Here is a 15211-nt window from a genome sequence, read left to right as displayed (position 1 = left end):
GCAAGAAGTTGTGATGAGGAACCTTGACCTACCCTGCTGGCATATCTCGAAGTAGGCGAGCATCCCCCTCTGTTTGGTGGCAGGTCCTGGGTCGCCGCCGCGGATGACAAGGGCGTTCAGCCCACTCTGGGCCTGGTTGGCGAGGGTGAAGGTCTGTCCGTAGAAGGGGATGCCGACCACCAGCTTGCTCTTGTCGGCGCCCCTCTCCACCCAGTGACTCAGGGCGTACTCGGTGTTCTGACTCGCGTATCTAGGTTGGGAGGAGGAGGAAGAGAGAAAGAAAAGCATATGTGAACGAAAAGATCTCTTCTTCCCCCTGATGGGATAAAATGATACTAGATTTCTCGTGTATACCTACGATATACTTGAGTATAACGAATGATTTATCTCTCATAAAGTCATAAATGGGTCTGGTATAGGACCCAGCTTGTCTAAGGCCCTAGACGGCTCCAGGCAAGAGCATCGGAACTCACAGGTCGCCTTCTCTGAAATGCAGGGGGGAGACGTGGCCCGTTTTCCTCTCCCAGGCGCCGTGGAAGTCGTAGGCGAGGACGTTGATGAAGTCCAGGTGTCGTGAGAGGGACGGCACGTCGTAAGAGCGGTCGATGGTGTTGCGGGCGGGCGAGACGGCCGCCGAGAGCAGCAGCGGCGGAGACTGGGTGTTGAAGGCTGCCTTCAGCTCCTGCAGGAGGGAGGAGGGAGAGAGACGAGCGCGTTAGAGGTCTTGTTTACTTCTGCCGGTGGAGTGTTCGTTTCTGATTAAAGACCGATGGACGATACCATGGTATGAAAAGCATTATATATGGGGAGCATTATGGGTCAGCCCTACCAAGAAAAATTTTCGAGGAAGGTAACTTTTTGTGACCTTACCTTCCACACAGAATTCCTATCCCATCAGAAATCACAAATTTAGTTCTTTAGCTACCAAGTCGAACTATGCTGTTCCATAACTAGAATCCAAGAGACTCTTCATTCCTTTCAGTACAAGTATCAAACTTAAATTCCTTCACCCACAGGTACCTCTCACTTGGGGGTTAAGACCGTAGCGCATGGCAAGAGACTCGTCGCTCACCTGTATAAGACTGGAGAAGGCGGGAACGTCAGAGGCTGGGCCCTTGGAGCAATCCATCTGCCAACAGCGAGGGAACATCCACCCGAAGTCCAGGCCGTCGAACCCATAAGCGTTCAGGACGTCTGTCGTGTGCTGGACGAACCTACAAGCAGGAAGGTCCCCCACCATGAGTGACAGACTCATATTTTACCCAAGGATCATATTGCTACCATCACGTTCATCCTCAATTGCTTTCACACATCACCTGTGGCCATGGATGACTTAGAATCGTTGTATTTCACGAACTGCGAATTTTTCTTCTCCCTCATCATGTATCCAAGGAAATGTTTATCAAGTATTTTCAAAGTACTGTGGCATTGAGACATATTCCCTATAGATCCCACTGAGAGACCAAAGAGAGAACTCTTAATCACCAAAGTCTCTTGGAAGCCCCAGAGAGAAGAGAAAGAGAGACTCCAAACTGGCAGTGGAAGTCTGTCATACCACTTGTCCACCCTGACATGGGGAACGTAACGAAAAGGCGACCCCTCCCCTTCTGTGGATGAAGATGATATTGGGTAAATTACGTCTCTCGAAGAAAGATGTGGAAGGGATGGCTCCCCGAATATAAGAGAGAGAGAGAGAGAGAGAGAGAGAGAGAGAGAGAGAGAGAGAGAGAGAGAGAGAGAGAGAGAGAGAGAGAGAGAGAGAGAGAGAGAGAATTTCACACTAACGCTAGCTGCGTCAGGAGGAGCAGGAGGAGGAGGAGGAGGAAGGAGGGAAGGAGGGAAGGAGAGAGTGTGGTTAAGCGGTGCTTACGTGGCGGCACCACAACTCACTTGGTTCTGGCCTTGGCGTCGTTCACAAGGCGGGAGTACTTGCTGCCGACGGAGTCGACCCAGCCCCCAAGCGCCAGCATGACCTTCAGGTCGGGCGCCCGCTGCTTGAGCGACAACACACGGTGGTAGAAACCTGGCGGGAGGGAGAGGGAAAGAGAGAGGATGAGTCGCTAACACTTGTGTTTCCTAGAACACCAGTTTTGCCCCAGTGTGTTGCGTCTCACTCGTGGCTCGTCTCGTAACCAGCTGGTGGACGCTTCATGAACGTAGTATATTCAGAATATTAAGTTTTCCTAGAGCAACGCAAGTTCTACGATGGGGGCAAGTTCTGTGATGGGGCAAGTGTTATGATGGGGTCAAGCTCTGTGATGGGGTCAAGTTCTATGATGGGGTCAAGTTCTGTGATGGGGCAAGTTCTATAATGGGGGCAAGTCCTGTAATGGGGCAAATTCTGTGACGGGGTCAAGTTCTATGACGGGGACAAGTTCTATGACGGGGTCAAGTTCTATGATGGGGGACAAGTTCTCTGATGGGGATATCTACCGTAGTCAAAATCCAGGTAGGGGTCCAGCGAACGCATGATCAGCTCGCTGGCGTCCAACATTGCGTAGGCGTAGATGAGGTGGGTGCAGAGGGTGGGGTCCACGTACTCTGGGGCGAACTTGTGGGGGTCGGGGCGGTAGTAGGCCCAGCTGGTGAAGTAGCACACTACCTTCTGACCTGTAGACGATGTTCACTAGAGTTGAGTCTATGAACCACAATGTTCACCTGTTCTCTACGTCTCATACAAGCACATAGCTAAATCTAGATATATCATATATTGGTATCTTCTGTTATCTGTTTCATGTAGTCTACACCACTGTATAGTACAAGCAAGTAGCTAATTCAAGAGGTACATTATCTTCTGTTATCTGTTTCATGTAGTCTACACCACTGTATAGTACAAGCAAATAGCTAAATCAAGAGATATATCATCTTTGTTATCTGTTTCATGTAGTCTACACCACTGTATAGTACAAGCAAATAGCTAAATCTAGGTATACATTATCTTTGTTATCTATTTCATGTGTTCTATACCACGACAGAAGAGCACAATGTCTTGGAGCTTCATACAGGATGGAGAAATCAAAACTTTCACGGGCACTGGGATCCCGGGGGCGTGGACTTACCGGACGGGGCCATTTTCAAAAGTGGGTTGGTGTTGACGTCTGTGTTCTTCACCAGGACGCTCTGGCCCGGGAGGCAGAACTTCTGGTCCGGTTCCGTGCACACTCCTGCAAGGGGCGAAGAAGGAACAGAGAGTGTTATTCCTACGTCCACAGGGTCTGTGACCTGCTGTACTGACTGTTGGAAAGTGTGTTTTAGAGGTGTGGGTGACCATTCTGTAACCATAAGGTCATCTACGATTATATTGGATAATCTCTCATGCTACTAATCGTGTCATGTAAATATTGCTATCAATATCTGTTTATCTAAGACTACAGACCTTGCACGGGTCTTGGTTCTCTGTTTTGACGTCTCTATGATCATATGCTCTCTGCTCTGTGGCGTTTCCGTGGCACAGTTTTACGGTACAGGTTTGGGGAAAGGACTTAAGGTTCCATTGTGGATGGTACGCTGTGAGTGAAGGGTGTAACACAGAAGGTACACCTGCTCACAAGGTGTGTGGTACTGGGATCATGTGAACAGAGATCTGTCCACTCCAGTTAATACTAATGGTATTCGATTCACTCTCACATTTACAGGGTTGGATGATGCTATGCTGAACCTTTATAGCATTGAGTACCGGGTGAAGAGGTTCTCATTTAGTGTTTATACTTTTAGAGGATTTCCTCGGAGGCTTCTGTTAAATGATAAGGTTTCTAGTCTTCTAGTCTCTAGGCTGAAGGTTGGATAGGAAGGATTGTCTAAATTATGTGGAAAGCTTAAGATCAGAGGCCTCTAATGTATATCTATCTATCTATCTATCTATATATCTATATATATATATATATATATATATATATATATATATATATATATATATGCGGCACTGCAGACTCAAAAGCAAAATAAGTATCTACACTGCGCCTTCTCCTTGTACTACAGGACAGCATCAGCTACAGCCCTTCTACCTACGCTACACATCCTAGCCAGGTGGTATAACCCACACACACACACACACACGCGAGCCGTGAGGCAGCAGCTACCAAGAGCCATCCAAATCCTACGTATAATCAGGCAATAAACTTGGTCTAGACACACAGGCGGGAGGGAGTCCCTGCCTCGTGTGGTAATCTCGAAACTTACAGGACAAAATTAGTGAACTTGTGAGTTGGGTTATGCTGTTACGGTGTGTCTAACATGCCATGTTAACGTGCTTCTCGTCATTCTGTTGGTGTATTGGTTAATTCCTGGGTCTGGTGGTGGTTTCAAGAGGCTGAATAACAGCATGAGTGACACTGGTGGATCCGTAAGGACATACCACAGCACGGTGGACCATGGGGTGTCTATATATGGTGTGTGGTCAGTTTGTTAGCGCGCAGTATTGAGCGTCCATGGTGAGTGGGAACGTTGTGTTAGGGACATGTGTAACTCCAATGCAGCGCGAGTGATTGGGCTGTTATGCACGCCTCCAATCACCATCACCACCCGCAACCTCGTACAGCCATACCGTAATGTTCACTTCCCCTTCGAACAGACATGGGAGGCATTCTAGCTATGTCTGCCGCTGTGGACGCATGCAACGTGCATTGCAGTATATAACCAGCATTCTCATACCACAGTTGCATCTCGCTGTGCTGGCAGTATGGGGAGGGGAGGTAGTTTTAGCACAAGGGTGCGTGTGGCATTCCATGTCTCCATGCTAGTGTGTGGGTGAGGCGCTGAGGGAGTGAGGGAGGAAGTGGTGGTCTATATGGTTTGCAGTTCCCTCCGTTCATTCTTGTTCTTTACCTTTCTTGGGATGGAAGAACATTCCATGTTGACAGAAGAACGTGGAGGCAACACCGTTTTGACACCATGTGTACATGCGACAGTCTCTTCCGTCACTGTATAACCCGTTCTGGTCACACTTAACCTTATCTGTCGAGCCATAGGGTCAGTACTGCACACCTGCCTTACTACACACACACACACACACAAGCACACACGTGGCTTAGGCTTGCGTGTGTGTGTGTGTGTGTGTATGTGCACACACAGGAGTAAAGCTACTGTATATAGTATAAAGAGACGGGGCAACACGAGTGTAAAACTCTCTCCCCATAACACACAAATAGTTAACAAACACACACACACACACACACACACACACAAACACAACATCTCAATATGTAGTCTCAGATCAAGGCACAGCAAACAAGCAATATCCGTTTCAAAACAAGTGGGTCTCCCATTTTCAAAATGTTCTATAATGTTTTTTGGAATATCAAAGCAAATTATTCACTCCACTGGAATGGTCAATCGTTGTTAGAAACAACACTGGTGTGTTGTGATCTGAGAGAACAGTAGAGTCTTCTTCACGATCATACAGTCAAACAACACGATCATACAGTCAAACACACTCAGGAAAAAAAATAATATTCATTTAATCATTCTTCTGCTTAGAAATGGTTTAAAAAGACTTTGAAGTGAAGAAGGCAAAAGGAGATTTTCCTTTCTATGTCAATTAAGGGAAATTCAATTGAGAAGAATTACTTTAAAATTAGAACCAAGTCGAGGCGTTATGGATAGAGAGACAAAATGGTTCATCAACACTGGGGAGAAGCCATGTAAAGTTCCTCATGACATTCTGAGAGACGGAGAAAAAGAAGAGGGAGGGAGTGAGGGAGGGAGGGACGGAGGAAATGCAGGAAGGAAGGGAGAGAGGGAGGAAGAGAAGGAAAGGAGGGAAGGAGGGAGGAAAGGAAGAAAGGGAGGGAGGGAAGAGAAGGAAAGGAGGGAAGAAAGGAAGAAAGGGAGGGAGGGAGGGAAGAAACGAATCACTGGTGAGGGAGGGAGGATCTGGCACTTACTGAAGGGCGCCGAGCCGGAGCCACACTTGACGTGGCGAGGCCAGTTACACAGGCCGCGCAGGACATCGAACACCAGCCCGTCAGGACAGACGAACTTGTGCGCCGCCATGTCCTGGTCACAGGCGAAGTACATCGTACAATCCGCCTCGTCACGGTAAAAGCCGATACCTGGGAATGACCACTGGTGAGTAAGTCGGTCTGCCCGTCTCCCATTTTCTTTCATGTTTCCCCTGTATGTGTGTGTGACTCCCTATGTACAGTCAACCACCTCTCATCCGGAATGGTCAGTGTTGACCTCTCTCATCCGGAATAATCAGTGTTGGGTTGTTTCGGACCACAGGGGTTTCGGTTTAAGAAAGACTACTGAACTCGATCGGAAATGTTATCTTATTTCCAGAGGTTAAATTTCTGGTTATTTCCATCAGAGAAATATCTAGTTTGACTGGAGGTAGTTAGAACAAATTAAGCGGGAAAAACTCAGGAAATTTTCAGACTTTACCCAAAAATAAACTTTTTGAACTGTAAGAAAAATATAATGGCTTATAAAAAGTTTCTGTTATGTACCGTTGCTATACATGTCTTCTACCGTTACCCGTTTATCGACTTACCCGTTTCCTGTATATGCCTTCCTGACAAGTATGATTCGAACCGCTACCGTTTAATGAGGTCCCGGAGTACCAGAACCAGTGACTTGAACTTTAATATCAAACAAGTAATAGTACTGTACTACTTGTACTTAATATTACACAGATAATAGTACTGTACTACTTATACTTAATATTACACAGATAATAGCACTGTACTACTTGTACTTAATATTACACAGATAATAGCACTGTACTACTTATACTTTAACATTACACAGATAATAATAGTACTGTACTCTAACATTATACAGATATAATAGTACTCTACTGCCAACAACAGTCGAGTTGATCAAGAGAGAGGGGCAGGTGGAGTCCTGGGCATAATAACTTTGAGGAAAGGATAGGAGGCGGGGGAATAGCTAGGACCTCGAGGATCCCCTAGGACCTCACCTGGACAGTCGAACTCAGGCGCTGGTATGGACTCCGTCGGTGTCAAGGCCGCCGGAGCCGAGGAGGAGGTGTTCCCCTCCTCCTCCTCGCTGTTGTCAAGGTTGGTGCTGTTGGTGGCGGCGTGGTCACAGGGCATGGTTATGGTGGCCTCTTCGTCGTCGCTGGCGATGGTGATGGTGGTGATGGTGGTGATGGTGGAGATGGTGGTGGTGCTGCTGCTGGCAATGTCTTCTGCTGACGCTGGTGGTGGGGTGAGGGCTAGTTAGGAGCTGTCCACCTCACAGCTCCTCATCCAGCCCAGAGATCGTGTGTGTGTGTGTGTGTGTGTGTGTGTGATTACCTACTTAGGAGGGGGTAGTTGTACACTCGAGTGTGGGTGTGTGTGTGTGTGTGTGTGTGTGTGTGTAGAGTGTATATGCATATCTTAAGCTCACTTCCAAATGCGTTAGTGTACTTATCTAATCTATTTGTGTACCTAACTACTTATAAATCTATCAATATGAAATACATATATTTTCTTATCTATGTTTATGTTGTTATCAATGGATCTATATCTCATTAGTATTCCTGCGTTGTTTTTTTCGTAATTCCTTCATTAGTTTGGTCAGCATCTCGCTGTTACTCTCAAAAATATTCAACTTAACTCCTCTTGTATTTATCAGCACAACACAATATTCGTCTCTGACCGACTATCTTTCTACCACTGAGCATAGTATACATTGTTTACATTTGTGTTGAAAAATGATGATAAGAATTCGAGGTCGTTATCAAAGCTGTCCACATGGCGATAAGGCCCTTGGGAACGACTTAGTTGTCTCTGGGCACGACCGTACCGCCCTTGGTGAAGATGGCCTGGCCTTACACCTCACCTCTCTGGAACAAGGCGATGGCACACGACGTAATACCCAAAGGGTCGTACCGTCGCGCTCAAGGACCCCGTACGGTCGTGCTCAAGGACCCCGTACCGTCGCGCTCAAGGACCCCGTACCGTTGTGCTCAAGGGTCGTACCGTTGTGGTCATGAGCCGTACCGTCGTGCTCATGGGTAGTAACGTCATACTCAAAGGCCGTACCGTCTTAGTTCGAGAGCGAACTATCTGTACGTCTTTCGTTCGTGTCTATTTCGGCGCCTGAGCTGCTGAAAATGGTCACCTAAGGTATGTGTATGTATGTAGCGAGCTACTGTTGTGTTTATGTAGCGGGCTACTGCTGTGTGTATGTAGCGAGCTACTGTTGTGTGTATGTAGCGAGCTACTGTTGTGTGTATGTAGCGAGCTACTGTTGTGTGTATGTAGCGGGTTACTGTTGTGTGTATGTAGCGAGCTACTGCCGTATGTATAGGTGTACGTTCAGTGTGTCCACTGGGGTGGAGGAGAGAGTCAGTACTGCTGCTGAGGTTAAGCACTGCCGCTAAGCTGGAGGAGGTCATGGCAGTGTTGTCAGGGAATCTGGCTGACTTACGAGCCCCATCAGACAGTGTTGTAAGGGAGGTCTAGCAAGGACTGCTAAAAAGTGTTGCCACGGAGGTCCACCAGGGGGGCGGCCTCAGACAGCGTTGCCAAAGAAGTCCATCAAGGGGCGCGCATCCCCCCCTTACTCTTGGCCTCAACCAAGTATAGAAGATGACCAAAAACAAGCACATTATACCTGTGCGTGCGTGTGTGTATGTGTAATGATGGCTATGTACAGAGAGGAGACGACAGGTGTTACATATACACGTATGGGTTGGTCCCGCATGGACAGATGTACATGTACAGAGGAACAAGCCCCATATCAAAAGAGGGAGGAGGGGAACAAATGGGGAATGAGGGGGACGGGGGAAGCGAAGCGGAACAGATGGGAGAGGAGAAGGAGGGGAAAAAAGACAAAACAAACCCGCTACACTATCAAGGAGAGAAACGTAATATGACAAACACCAGATTAAATTTCATGGTCTTGTTAGTATCAATTTGACTCGTCATCTCAGGGAAGAAAGGAAAACGAGAACAACAAGTTACCCAGATTAGAAAGAAGATGGAAGGAGCGACAGATGTATATTTATATATGTATGTGAAGAGCAACAAACTATCTATACATACATACATATATATACATATACATATATATATAATCTCTTAAATCTAGGTATTCATACTAGATTCCTGGGTCGTTGTTCCCTGGGTCGTCGTTGCCTGGGTCGTCGTTGCCTTTGTTGTGGTGGGGGGCTTCGAGGGCTTCGTGGGGGCGGCCGTGGGTAGGGCGGGCGGGTACTGGGGCTGGTTGGGTAGGGTTCTAGGGCCGAGGGCGCGGCGCATGGCGGTCAGGAGAGGCCATCTCTCCCCACACACGCCCCGGTAGTCGTCCAGGTCCACTGCCCACACCATGGCGCCGCCGAGGCCCTCAGACTTCACCAGATCCATCTGTCGAAGCAAGTCTTAGTTTGGGTAAATGGTTCACCTGCAGGGATACAGCTCGGGCGTCCTACCCGCCTAAAACCATCAGGAGAAGGAATACAGAACGAGAGGAGCTTTATCTGTATCGTGAGCAGGCTACAGCAGACGCAGGCATAATAACACTGTATCCACGCCACAATGCACTTACAGAAGCGGTACAGTCATGATGAAGAGCAACACATTATCACCTCGATACAGAGCTCACGATTGGGCCCCACCACGAACGTACCTTCTTGATGATGTATTCCTTGTCGTCGAAGCCGACCCACTGGTTATCCTGGACGATGTAAGGCCCTCCGACAGCGTCTCTCTTCATGTCCCAGCTTCCCTTCTGCTGGAGTTGACAGATCTCGTAGTAGGCCAGGAACCCCCGCTCCCTGGTGTAGTCGCCCTCCTTCCCGGCTGACCTCGCCTGCGCCCCGAAAAGGAAGGTCACCGAGTGTTCAGGGAACCATCATACAAAAGTTTCATGATTACTGCACCTGGAGGAAACTGGTTTACTGTGTGTGGTGGAGGTGGGAGAAGGTGATACTGTGGATCGCTCCCACTTTGAAAGGCCTTTGGCAAAGCAGTTATGAAGTTCGTTGAAGACTTACACAAGTTACATTTGGGGATTACTCGTCTCAAATACCTCAAATACATATGACCGTCGAAGACAGCATGACCGTTCTGTGGGACGACTGGAAACATATTGGGATATGGTTTTATAAAGGTTGGGATATGGTTTTATAAAGGTGATATTCTTCTCTTTTTTGTACACATCGGGTATGATGGAGCCACTATGCTGTGTTCATTCCCTATCAAAGTGCATGGAGACCTTCAAAATGAATTAGTAGTCTTAATTTTTTTTTTCTTTTTTAATTCAAGAGTCCCTGTGAGTCCCTCTCAAGTTATAAAGAGAAATGAATCATTCTTCCAGAGTTGTGGGAAGAGTCAAAAGTCAGCGAAACAGGAACTCCAGAGCTGGAAGAGTTCCAGCAATGCACCTACCTTAGATCCAGGACTGTTCTCGCTGGAAGACGATAGAGTGAAGGACCTCCCGTAGAAGGGGATACCAACTACAAGCTTATCCTTAGGGGCGCCCTTCTCCATCCAGTGTTTGATGCCATCTCTGGTGTTGAGGCGCTTATATGCCCAGGTGTCTGAGGGTCGTGAGGAGATGGGTGCGTGATGGTCCGCTCTGCCATCCCAAGGACCCCTCAGGTCATAGGTCATGACATTGATGAAGTCCAGACTCTTGGCCAGACGAACCACGTCGTAGCCCTCGTTCACACGGAAACTGGCGGGGGAAGCAGAGAGGAGGTCCTCGTCAGGAGGTGTGGGAACGGTCTGGTCAATTGTGTCCATGTTTGAAGCCACGGAGTTTCGTTATAATCCACAGAGGGGATTCTAACCTTGGGGAAGACCTACCTGGCGGGGGAGACGGCGGAAGAAAGGATCCACCCGTAGGGTTCGAAGGCTTCTTTCAGCTCCTCCACAAGTTTGACGAAGTTATCCTTGTCCGCCCAGCGGCCGCCGCGGTCGGAGGCGCCTGCAGAGGTAAGGTCAAAGGTCATAATGAGGTCATGACACGGGAGGGAATCCCAGGAGACAACCTGTGTATTGTGGCTCTTAGTGAAAAGGCAACATCGGAGTCATGGAGAGATGTGGGTTAAGTCTGCTGACTTTGGACACTGAAAAGGGAAGGACACATCTGTTTAATGCTGGTGTTTAATCTGGTAGTGTCTCCTTTCACCCTATTTTCCTTGTTAGGAGACCCTATACATGTCATGCCCTTTGCCAGCCCATAGGGTCAGGGGTATTGTCCACTCCCGCACAATCAATGCTTACAAAATACTACATACGTTTTCCATGCACGTCCAGCGATCCAGGGAACTATGTATGGGGCTAGTGACATTTGCCAGACAGATAGATAAATATACCTTGTGTTTACCTTACGTTCATCCTTGGCTGAATTACTGTGCGTATCTGTCTTCACATCTTTCCTCCTACCTCGAGCTAGAACAACAATGATCAGGCTAGTTCGTTCCTTGGTTGGCTGGGCTTTGAGCCTAACAACTACTGCCAGGGGTCATTAAGACCTTCAACGTAAGCTTGCTGCATCTCCACCAATACAAAACAAAAAAATCTTTTAACACCTTCCTCAGGTGTTAAAGACAATCCTAAGACCACATACCATCAACATATACTATTGGAACTCTACCTATATGCAAATCTAGTGTTGTTTTTTCCCCTCTTCTTCTCCTGACTGTGTGTGTGTGTGTGGCAGCCTCACCTGGGTATTCCCAGTCCAGGTCTAGGCCGTCGAATTTGTGTTCCTTCAGGAACTCGACGACGGAGTGGACGAACTGCTCCCTGCGCTGGTCCGTCCTGGCCATCATGGAATACTTCTTGCCTCCCTCATTCCAGCCGCCGACGGCGATCATAACCTTCAAGGCCGGGTTCTTCTCCTTGAGTCCCACGGCTGCCACGTACCCGCCTGCAAGAATGAGAGAGAGAGAGAGAGGGGTTAGAGAGAGAGAGAGAGAGAGAGAGAGAGAGAGAGAGAGAGAGAGAGAGAGAGAGAGAGAGAGAGAGATTGATTTTGGCTCAAGGAACACCTGCCCTTCGTCAGGAGTACAACATATTTCGTCAGCCTGGAAGTGCCCCTTTGAGTGAATTCTCTACCTCACGTATCGTACAACTTCATCTCTCATAGGTCGTCAAACGAGGTCGTTTACTTTAGCTTAGCGACACACACTCCCTGGTGCTGAACACACCGCATTCAGAACACTGGACACACATCTTTGCCACATTCTGCACATTCCTCGGTGTTACAATATAACATCCCTGAGACGCACTTAACTCTGTTAATACATTCTTAGAGTGCCATTATAACACTGGCTTACATTCCTTAACAACACACTCCACACCTTGACGAACCCCAACACGCACCCTTACTACTTTTGACACACTCGTTGAGTAACCTCAACACACTCCTCTTTATCACTACTGGCACCTCTGTAGTACCACTATAAACAATACTGGTGGTGGTTGTACTTCAACACCTTTAAGACAATCACCTTTTACCTCCAAAAGCTCTTTAAGGCTCCTTCAAAATCACAGTCTTTGTACATGAAGCACAACGCTTCACGTCCCTTCAAACACTCCCAAAACTCGCGTCGAACCCCGCCATCACAGTACACCTTCCTGACTGTCTATCCATATATCTTGACCGGTTCTCTTCCGCTGCACCCCCGCGCACCCCCTCCTTCAGCGAGCTCCCAAAGGGAACGGACGTCAGAGATAGAGAGCTAGACAGGACTCATCCATTCAATCTTAAGAAGGTAACTCCAGACAATTTCGATGAGATACCTCACCAGGGTGTGAGGGAGAGGAGGAGGAGGTGGTGTGGAGGCCACAGCTCACACCAAAGACCATCTCCAGCAATGTTGCCGCCAGAAGGCGCTGCTGCTGCTGTGTCTGACTTACCTTTGACGACGTCCAGTTCCTCGTCCAGGGACTGAATGGTGTAGTCGTCTTCGTTAAGTCCAGCGAACGAGTAGATGACGTGGGTGCACGCGAATGGATCTATGTCGTAGGAGGAGAAGTCGAATGGATCCGGCCTGTAGACCGACCATGCTCCGAAGTAGCAGATGAGTTTGTAGTCTACAAAAGAGATTGTGAGGGTATTAGTAACTGACAGTGGTGGTCTGTACGAGGGTTGTGGGGGTATTGGTAACAGCCTAAGTAAATACATTCTTGATAATCTCGGTATATCACGCCATCCAAGCACACCTTCTAGACTTCATTTCACACAACCTGACTGGATAGACAGGGAGGAGGAAAAAGAGGGACGAGTGAGTGACATTCTCACCTCCATTCCGTTTCCTCATGACGGCCTTGTAGTTATCCAGGTCCCCTCCTGCCACAGAACCGAAGTCGTCTTGAGGGTAAGCCATCTCGCTGTTCTCCTCCTTCGGGAGCTCGGGGTCTCCCAAGCCCAGAAGGGCTTCAGACCAATGACCGTAAGGTCGACTGTTCAGCTGCAGGAGAAGGAGGTCGAGTCAGTGGGACAGGTCCTCATTACAGTTCACCGAATAGTTACTGGATCTTGGTGGCAATTTATGCGCCAGGAAATTGCATACTCCTTTTATCAGCAAGAAAAACAAGATAACTTTATGCAAAAGGGAAGATATACTTATCGCTAATTCGGACTAAGTTACAGAGCGAGATACGTAATCTTGAATGACGGACGTGGAAAGACAGTATGGCCGTCTGTTGACCCCCAAGGTATGTACATTCTAATGGCGAGACGGTGGTTCCTCCCATGGAAACAGGACCTGGACTCACCTTTATCGGGAGGGGATTAGCTTCCTCGGGGTCCTGGATCGGGGTCCAGAGTGGAGGGGACTCGACTGCAGATCTGATGCCCACCCATCCGTACTTCTCAGCCATGGTGTCCGACGCCTCGATCACAACGGCTTCCATCAGCTGTACCAGGAGGAGGAGGAGGAGCAAGGCAAGTTAAGACTGGTGGACGAAGGGGCTAGAGGAAAGGGATAGGTTAGGAGGAGGAGGAGCAGGAGGAAAGGGATAGGTGGGGAGGAGGAGGAGCAGGAGGAAAGGGGTAGGTGGGGAGGGAATGCTTAGGTTGGTGAGAGGGGCAAAGAGGGAGAGGCTGTGAGGTGCAGGGAGGAGGAGAGTGGAAGGTGGTTAGAGGGGGAGAGTGAGGTGTGAGTCAAAGCATGGTGTGGGAGTGGAAGGGGGCGCGAGGCAGTGAGCGTGGAGTGGTGGTATTGGTGGAGGAGGAGGAAGGTGAGCTGGGAGGGGCAAGACGGATGTAGAGGGGTGTGGGAGAGGACAAGAAGTTGAAAGGGAATAGAAGAGTGGCACACGGGGTCATGTGGAAGGAGCCAACCACAACCTTATATTCTTACCAGTTCCTATGTGAGTCAAATGTTGACCTTCAAAATTTCGAAGCGAAAACGAAATAGGTAATAAATGATAAATAATTCTTGACGTTAGTTAACTAAATATTCCGTTCTTAATGATAAATGGAAAAGGGGATTCTTCCCCCATGTTCAATTTCAGATTTCGAAGAAGAAAAACTGAAAGACACTTGTACTCGAGGATGAACCGTTCACCCTCTGAAGGCTAGAGAAAGGCGGACTCACGTCATCTTCTATCCCTCCCACATAAGGGGTAGGGAAGCGGGGATAGGCCTCCACGACTGCTCGCGAGAAGGGCAGCTCGTCCTCGTCGTAGCCCTCCCCTTCGAAGATGTACTGTTCGGCGAGAGTAGGGATGGCTTCGACGGCGTCTCGAAGTGGGACATGGTCCTCGCTGAAGGATTCCCTTTCCTGAAGAAGAAGAAGAAAAGGGTGAGTGTGTGTGTGGGTGGATGTTACCTTCACCCTCTTGCTGTGGAGGATGTTGTGTCTTCAATCTCCTGATGTTTGTTTTTCATGACTTGTGTGGATGTGTGGAGGTACGAGGCCACTCAACCTACCGGAAGTATATAAGGCGATAACCCGGGGTCCTCGAAGTGCACGTCTGGGAAAGCTTCGACGTGGCCCCTGTGGAAGCCGTAGGAGTCGCCAGCGACGTACAAGGACGGCGTAGGATCCTCGACCTTCGCATGCGGATGGGCCTCGATGTGTCCCCGGTGGAAACCCGGCGATGGCTTGTCGCCCTCCTGGATGTATGGCAGGTTGTGGGGCGTGTCTGAGGGCTCCGAGTTCGGCACCGGGTTCTGTCCTCGGTTACGGATATTGACTTCCCACGGTGAGATGCTGGAGGGGGAGGAAGAAGACCCTATGTAATGGCGGTATGTACAGGCCACACACAGACCCCCCTATAGGGGGGTCCGAGCGACAGGG

The 15211-nt window shown here is 48.7% G+C and overlaps 1 protein-coding gene across 1 annotated transcript in view; it reads right to left on the bottom strand.

Annotated features, from left to right (window-relative positions):
- Nucleotides 1-15211, bottom strand: part of Cht10 (Chitinase 10) — a 133959-nt gene that overhangs the window by 43994 nt on the left and 74754 nt on the right. Inside the window, exons 3-21 of the mRNA XM_071690808.1 lie at nucleotides 14842-15124; nucleotides 14507-14692; nucleotides 13683-13823; nucleotides 13207-13375; nucleotides 12822-12998; nucleotides 11626-11829; nucleotides 10761-10881; nucleotides 10341-10629; nucleotides 9580-9762; nucleotides 9053-9317; nucleotides 6920-7159; nucleotides 5883-6050; nucleotides 4825-4953; nucleotides 3060-3164; nucleotides 2434-2610; nucleotides 1891-2023; nucleotides 1073-1214; nucleotides 474-682; nucleotides 33-250 (exon numbers count right to left, since the gene is read on the bottom strand). Of these exons, the coding sequence (XP_071546909.1) occupies nucleotides 33-250; nucleotides 474-682; nucleotides 1073-1214; nucleotides 1891-2023; nucleotides 2434-2610; nucleotides 3060-3164; nucleotides 4825-4953; nucleotides 5883-6050; nucleotides 6920-7159; nucleotides 9053-9317; nucleotides 9580-9762; nucleotides 10341-10629; nucleotides 10761-10881; nucleotides 11626-11829; nucleotides 12822-12998; nucleotides 13207-13375; nucleotides 13683-13823; nucleotides 14507-14692; nucleotides 14842-15124 (3539 nt within the window). The remainder of the gene's footprint in view (nucleotides 1-32; nucleotides 251-473; nucleotides 683-1072; nucleotides 1215-1890; nucleotides 2024-2433; nucleotides 2611-3059; nucleotides 3165-4824; nucleotides 4954-5882; nucleotides 6051-6919; nucleotides 7160-9052; nucleotides 9318-9579; nucleotides 9763-10340; nucleotides 10630-10760; nucleotides 10882-11625; nucleotides 11830-12821; nucleotides 12999-13206; nucleotides 13376-13682; nucleotides 13824-14506; nucleotides 14693-14841; nucleotides 15125-15211) is intronic.

The sequence above is a fragment of the Panulirus ornatus genome, chromosome 49 (assembly GCF_036320965.1).
Source record: "Panulirus ornatus isolate Po-2019 chromosome 49, ASM3632096v1, whole genome shotgun sequence".
Taxonomy (NCBI): domain Eukaryota; kingdom Metazoa; phylum Arthropoda; class Malacostraca; order Decapoda; family Palinuridae; genus Panulirus; species Panulirus ornatus.
This window is presented reverse-complemented; position numbering and strand designations above follow the sequence as displayed.